At 52.9% G+C, this 7088-nt stretch overlaps 1 protein-coding gene and 1 long non-coding RNA gene across 3 annotated transcripts; one reads left to right on the forward strand and one right to left on the reverse strand.

The window, feature by feature from the left end:
* Positions 1 to 2612: 2612 nt before the first annotated feature.
* LOC125149473 (uncharacterized) lies at positions 2613 to 5560 on the reverse strand. Its single transcript, XR_007145933.1, has 2 exons — positions 3786 to 5560; positions 2613 to 2911 (listed from the first exon to the last, which is right to left on the reverse strand). It is a non-coding gene; the product is annotated as an uncharacterized LOC125149473 (long non-coding RNA).
* Positions 5561 to 5773: 213 nt separating this feature from the next.
* MIF (macrophage migration inhibitory factor) lies at positions 5774 to 6549 on the forward strand. Of its 2 annotated transcripts, none has more exons than XM_047828462.1 (3): positions 5774 to 5910; positions 6089 to 6261; positions 6367 to 6549. In XM_047828462.1, the coding sequence occupies exons 1-3, from the start codon at positions 5803 to 5805 to the stop codon at positions 6431 to 6433; spliced, it is 348 nt and encodes a 115-aa protein (XP_047684418.1). In that variant the 5' UTR covers positions 5774 to 5802; the 3' UTR covers positions 6434 to 6549. The 2 variants fall into 2 exon arrangements, with proteins under 2 accessions (XP_047684418.1, XP_047684417.1); XM_047828461.1 differs by having other exon boundaries at positions 5800 to 5938.
* The last annotated feature ends 539 nt before the right edge of the window (positions 6550 to 7088 follow it).

The raw sequence follows: 7088 nt of genomic DNA on the forward strand, positions 1-7088 counted from the left end.
GAATGAGGTGGGGAGGAATCATCTTCGCTTGTCTTTGTTCACTGAATGTGTTCACCACATGTGAACCACAATGTGTTCAGTGAACAAGGGCATGGGACTGATGAGTTCAGGGACTGTCGAGGGCTCAGGGCTGGCTGGGTTTTTGCTGTAGGGGTGATGAGCCTTGCGTGACCAGGAGAGAGATGCTGAGGGAAATGAGACTAGTGGGAGGCTGTGGAAGGGTGGACTGCCCCGGGACATGGGCTGCTGGCAGGGGAGAGGCAGCAAGGGGAAGAGCAGGTAGCCCCACAGTGGGGTGCCAGCAGGCCTCTGTCCTCCCTATGCCCTCTTTCCAGCTCAGGTAACTCAGATCCTGCCCACAGAAATGCTCCCTGCTTTTAGAGTCTGCTGAGTGCTTGCGTGGGCCATATTCCCCCTTACCCAGCTGGCGTGTCCCTACATTGGGAGGTTTTCTTCCCCGCTGCTTCGTGCCTGGCAGTCCTTACCCACCAGACGGTTCTAGGTCGTTTTCCTGTAAGCATCTTCGCTGTAAGCAATTCACCACATAACTAATTGGCTGTGAAACAATTTTGCTGTAAAAGATAAAAACAAAAACAAAAACAAAAACTGGTTGGGCTCTTTGGTTTCATCAACTGGTTGACAGTTTGGTTTCGTTTCTCCATTGACACAGTGTTCCCATTTGTATATTATATGAATCTTAGCCTTCATAATGGTCTATACAGGGGTGCAGAGTATTGACTGCATTTCCCATAGAACTATGGAAGGTCTATGAATGGATATGTGACAAAATACCAAGAACAAATAACAATGTAGAAGTTTTCACAAAGAAAAAAACCCACTAAAACTGAACTAAAATAAAAATAGAACTACCAGTAGTCACACTATTGGATACTTACCCCCCCAAATACAAAAATATTCATTCAAAGGGACACATACACCCCTATGTTTATAGCAGCATTATCTACAATACCAAATTATGGAAGCAGCCCCAGTGTCCATCGATTGATTAATGGATAATGGATAAAGATGTGATATACACCCTATGTATATGTATATACGATCTCATGGTTCTTCAAGCCCTGCATAGGGCTCTCTGCTGTCAGCACAGAACCTGCCACTGATCCTGTCTCCCTCTCTCTCCACCCCTCCCCACTCATGCTCTCTCCTTGTCTCTCAAAAATACACCTGTAAAAGCAAACAAACAGGGGCGCCTGGGTGGCTCAGTCAGTTGCATATCTGACTTTGGCTCAGATCATGATCTCCCAGTTCGTGGGTTCGAGCCCCTCATCCAGGTCTGTGCTGATAGCTTGGAGCCTGGAGCCTGTTTCAGATTCTGCATCTCTCTTTCTTCTGCCTCTCCCCAGCTCATTCTCTGTCTCTCTCTAAGAAATAAATAAACATTAAAAATTTTTAAAAAAGTAAAAACAAAATAAAAACGAACAAACAAAATGCACCCTAGTGTTTAGAAACAGATATCTCTCTTAATGAAGGACGAAAGTTTAGTGAAAAAAGAAAAACTGTGATGCCTAATGAGTGAATAAAAAAAAAAATGTGCAATACTATGAATGAGAGATCTTGAAAGCATACATAGATACAATCCACAAAATAAAATTATTTGCATAGAATCTACACACGTTTTAAATGTATTCAAATATATTAGGGGCACCTGGGTGGCTCAGTTGGTTGCACGTCCAACTCCAGCGCAGGTCATGATCTCACAGTTTGTGAGTTCAAGCCCCTTATAGGGCTCTTTGCTGTCCGCTCAGAGCCCACTTCAGATCCTCTGTCCCCATCTTTGCCCCTCCTGCACGTGCATACTCTCTCTATCTCTGTCTCTCAAAAATGAGTAAACATTAAAAAAAAATAAATGTATCCAAAAATTTTGTATTTCTCAGCCAAGTAGTTTTATTATTCAGTTTTCATGTTTCATTAATTATGTCCTTTTTAATGAATGTCCCTCTTTTATTTTTCTTGATTTTATCTTTTATGGCAACACTGCCTTGTGACCGGTCAGTGATGTGGTAAAAACGTTTGCCATGAAAATGCCTGCAGCAAAAACACTTGCAGTAAGAATGCCTGGACATGGCACTCAGGAAGTCCTCTGCAGGAGCCAGGACTTGCACTGGGGCTGCAAATGACACAAACCCTGATAAGCAGTGCTTTGAGCAGAGAGGGGTTTATTTTTCAGAGCCCCAGGCTCCTCTGGGCTGCCACTCCTGGCTCTTTGGCCTGTGTTTTTCCAGCTCATGGTTGCCTAACAGTTGCTGCATATCTGGGGGTCATGTCCAAGTTTGGGGAGTGGGCAGGAGGAAAAGGGAAGGGTGGCACCTCTGTTAGCAAATCACCTGCTTCCCCATAAACCCCACACATGGCATGAGCTTCACGTGGCCATGCCTGGTTGTCAGGGGCTCTGGGGCAGCGAGTGTTCTAATCAAACAGAACTGAGATTCGGTCAGTGAGGAGGAAAGGGGAGATGATCCCAGGCAGCTCAGCAGCCTGCCGACACCTCCCAGTGCATGTGTCCCTGCTGTTCAGCAAATAATTATCAAGCCCCTATCAATGCCAAGTGTATTACCTTTCTATTGCTCCTAGAACAAATCAACACACATTTGTCAGCTTAAAACAACATAGATTTATTATCTCACACTTTCTGTGGGTCAGAAGTCCAGCATCAAGTGACTGGGTCTTTTGCTTAGGGTCTTGTACGGCCAAAGTCAAGGTGTCCCTAGGTCAACTAGAGAAGAACCCACTTCTCCCAAGTCCATTCAGGTTGTTAGCAGAATCCAGTTCCTTGTGGTTGTATGACTGAGGCTCCTAGCCTCCTTCATCTTCAGAGCCAGTAATGGCGCATCAAGTCCTTCTCCTGCTTTTGAGTCTGACTTCCCCTTCTGCCGCATCTCACTGAGTCTAGCTGGAAAAAATTATCTGCTTTTAAGGGCTCGTGTGATTACATTGGGCCAACCCAGATAATCCATAATGACCCCCCAATTTGAAGGTCCACAATTCTAATCACATCTGTGTGGTGCCTTCTGCCGTGTAACATAACATTCACAGATTCCAGGGGTTAGATCATGGACATCTTTGGAGGCCCTCTGCCTACCACTGAGGTAATAATGGGTCAAGGAGGTGGGCAAACAGCGATGGCCAAAAAGAGACAGTCCAGTCCCCTCTCTCATGGAGCTTACCACCTAGCAAGGAAACATTAACGCACAAATAGGAATAAGGTTATGGCCTCAAAGGAAGGAGAGGTGCTGGGCATGTTACAGGACCACATTAAAGCCAGGGGTTCTGGGGCTTTCCCAAGGAACTGAGGTAGATGAGGTAAAGTGCATGCAAACCACATTTCAAGACCAATGCCAGAGCCAAGAGTCAGGAGCATGGTCCCTAAGGACAGTGCACAGACTCAGGGACCAAGGGGGAGGGGTGCAAACTGTGGGGCAGGGCATTGTGACATGCCAGGGCATTGTGACAGTACTACCTCTAATATCAGCGGGGACTATCACCAGTATTTAGGCCGGTTGGTCCTCAGAACACTCCTCTTTAAGGTGGACACTACTATCTTCAAATTACAGGTGGGGGAACAAACTGAATCTCAGAGAGGGGGTGAGTCAAGTGTCCAAGCTAGTAAGGGGTGGGCCTGTGAATGATATCACCTCCCCAGATGCCCTTCTAGAAAGATGGCACTGACTGCTACTGGGAAAGGGAAGGGTAATTAGTAAATAGGCTGTCCTGATTAGGGAAGACTGCCCTATGCTACAGTAAACCTCAAAATCGCAGTGGCTCACCTACAGGGGCATTGCTGGTGTTTGCTGGTGTGGATCCATCTTGTCACACTTCCACCATCTCAGAGAACCGGGTGCAGGTGCAGGCTCTTGAATATTCTTCCTGGAGTCACTTACGTAACTTCTGTTTGCATTTCATTGGGCAAGGTAAGTCACATGGCCAGGTCCGCTGGCAGGGGGCAGGGAAATAGACTCCTCTCCCAGGAAGAACAGTCCACCATGGCGTTATCACGGGGTCCATGCTAGGCCAAAGGTGAAGCCAGCTAGTTTAAACTAAGGTGGTGGTGGTGGTGATGGGCTGGGTGGAGACAGGGAAGGATAAGGGTGACAGTGGAGGGAAGTACATTTCACTGGCAGGCCAACAGGTGTGGGAGGAATAGTCATGCACTTGGATTTGGACACAGGAAGCAGAAGGTGCTGAATTGGCTACTGAGCTCGGAAGGGGGGGTAGCTGTCGACATGGTGTGGAGTGCATCAGTCCATCAGTGGTAAGGAGGCCTGGGCATAGGGTGTGAGAGTGAGGAAGCAGCCTGGGGCCTAGGTGGAGGAACAAACACTTGCAGGGTATTGCACAACTGGGCCATGGGACCTACTTGAATGGATACTGGCTGGTCCCACAGGCACAAGTGTCCTTGCTGTAGCATATCAAGGCCAGTGTGTGCTGTGCCACCTTAACTGGATAGCACCTGCCAGATGCCAAAGACACGACCTTCCTGGAGAGCTCTGAGGACTTGGCCAAACACAGTGTGCCCCTTAGAGCACCTGAGAGAGATCTGTTCCCCAGCACAGCACCCTGACCAGAGGGGGCTCTTCAGAGTGGAAGTGGGGTGGCCACGTAGCCACAAGCCCTTCTTCCCAGGGATGGCAAGGCCTGCAGGCCTGGCCAGGGTCCCAATCCAGCCACTGCCCTATCCTCTTCCTGCCGTGTCATGACTGTCTTCATTCACCCATTCGTTCATTCAACCAGTATTCAGTCTGTGTCTCTTGTATGCTTGCTACCCACTAGATGCCCCCTGAGCTTACCATTGGTGGAAGGGATGGAAAGAATTCACCAAGACTCTCAGGGAGGGCATTCCTAGAGGACCTAACTATGGTGGGGCTTCCCCTGAGGAGCTAAAGTTCCCAGACCTGCAGAGAAGTTGCCCAGGGTAGCAGGGGCTCCGAGACAGAGCTGTTAACTGCTTGGCCTATGGAGCCCTGCCTGAGCCTCATCTCTTATTCCCTGCCCCTCCCCCTGGCACCTCCCAGCATGCTCACTTACGTTAAAGAGCAAGGGTGCAGGGAAGGCACCTGGATGCTGCCCCTGACTCTACTCTGGCTGCCCCCTTCTACCTGCAGCAATGCCTACCTTTCCCCATCACTCTCACACAGACACACACACACACACACACACACACACACACACACAGGCCCAGGACTACAGCCTTGGGGAACATGTAGCCCTGGAAACTCAGGGCACACAAAGGTTCGGTGCGTGTGGTGGAATGGGCTGGGACTTCATCTACTTTGCTGGCTGTGAGCTCCTGGCGGGTGGCAAGGGGCCACGTGCTCAGTTAACTGCTGCATCTCGAACTCCTGGCACACACACGTCGCTGAATACACGTCAGTGACTAAAGTAAAGGACTAGCGAAGAAACGAAGGATAGGAATATTTCTGGCCGCCGCGTGAAGAACGGCTTTGAGAGGGTGAGTGGGACCAGGAAGCCAGCAACCCAAGTTCCGCCAAGACAGGGTCTCCGCCAGCCTGGACTTCAGCAGTCAGGAGAGAGCTGTGGCCGCACAGGGGCGGGGCCTCCGCTTCCGAAGACTGAAGGGCCCCACCAGCCGGAGGGCCCCACAGCCGCACGTAGGCGGGGCGTCCGGAGGCGGGGCGTCCGCCGGCTGTGGCGTCACAGGAGGCGGGGCCTCAGCTTCCTGTTGGGCGGCACCAGGCGGCGGTCACGTAGCTCAGGTTACCGTACTGCAGCCTTTCGCGCGTTGGTGGGTTTCTGTGCACCCGTCCCCGCCGTTCTTTCGCCAGCATGCCGATGTTCGTGGTGAACACCAATGTCCCCCGCGCTTCCGTGCCGGACGGGCTCCTTTCCGAGCTCACTCAGCAGCTGGCGCAGGCCACCGGCAAGCCGGCCCAGGTTTGCCAGGAGAGAACAGGGAGAAGGGGTGCGGGCCGGACGAGGTGGTCCCGGGCTTGGGGGCGAGGAGGGGGCGACTCCAGGCCGAGGCTCTGGGCAGGGAAGGGATGGAATGGGTGGCCGCCCGGGCCCAGGCGAGGGCTCGCGGGCCGGCTGACCGCACCCCGTCTCCCCATAGTACATCGCGGTGCACGTGGTCCCTGACCAGCTCATGGTCTTCGGCGGCTCCAGCGAGCCGTGCGCGCTCTGCAGCCTGCACAGCATCGGCAAGATCGGCGGCGCGCAGAACCGTTCCTACAGCAAGCTGCTGTGTGGCCTGCTGGCCGAGCGCCTGCGCGTCAGCCCTGATAGGTGCGTGGGGCGGTGGGGGCGCCGAGGGGCGGTGGGGGCGCCGAGGGGCGCAGCCCAAGGCCCGTGACAACGCAGCCCGCTGAATCTGGCTTCCACGCCCCGCAGGATCTACATCAACTACTACGACATGAACGCGGCCAACGTGGGCTGGAACAACTCCACCTTCGCTTGAGGGCCGCGCTGGCCCTACCCGCCTGCACCAAGGCCCTGCTGCCCGCAGTATTGTGCCCGCTTCGCCCCCAGCGACCCCCACCTCCAGGTCCGGAGAAATAAACGGTTTGGAGGCTGCTGCTGCTTCGGGCTTCCTTGGCTTGCGGAGGAGTGGGTGCAGGGCCGGGACAGTGACTGGGGAACCGAGGGCGGGAGGGGTGCCCTCCCGGAACCTACTCTTAGAGTCCTTTTGCCTAGCCTTGTCTGTCCTGTGCCCCCAGCAGAAGCCTCAGCCTTGATTGGCATCCTTCCCGGGGCCACAGACCCAGGAATCAGACTCAAATCGGAGCCTCCCATTCAACGTTTGCCGTTTGCAGCTTGGCCCTCCCAGGGCAGGTTCACGATTGTGCCCTTGGCGGGAACCCAGAGTTGAATCCATTCCCACCTGCGGGGGCGGGGCCACCACGTAGGCTAAGGCTGGCTGGGCTCAGGCTGGCTGGGGTCGGGTCAGGGGGAGAAGGGGAGGGAGAGATCGGGATCAAAATCTGATTTGCTTTAGAGGTTGGAGAGTCAGCTGGGTCTGGGCTTTTCTCCCAGCCCCACCTTCCTCCATCTACCAGATGGGCAAAGGGTACCCTGGGAAAAGGAAGCCTTCACTTCCCTGTTCCCCAGGATCA

Source organism: Prionailurus viverrinus, chromosome D3 (genome assembly GCF_022837055.1).
Source record: "Prionailurus viverrinus isolate Anna chromosome D3, UM_Priviv_1.0, whole genome shotgun sequence".
Lineage (NCBI taxonomy): Eukaryota > Metazoa > Chordata > Mammalia > Carnivora > Felidae > Prionailurus > Prionailurus viverrinus.

Excerpts from the sequence above, each read along its gene's own strand:
- MIF (XM_047828461.1), top strand. The coding sequence starts at position 5,828 with ATGTCCCCCGCGCTTCCGTGCCGGACGGGCTCCTTTCCGAGCTCACTC. Across the intron at positions 5,939-6,088 it reads GGAGAGAACAGGGAGAAGGG|TACATCGCGGTGCACGTGGT; the intron begins GTGCGGGCCGGA and ends GTCTCCCCATAG. Across the intron at positions 6,262-6,366 it reads CTGCGCGTCAGCCCTGATAG|GATCTACATCAACTACTACG; the intron begins GTGCGTGGGGCG and ends CACGCCCCGCAG.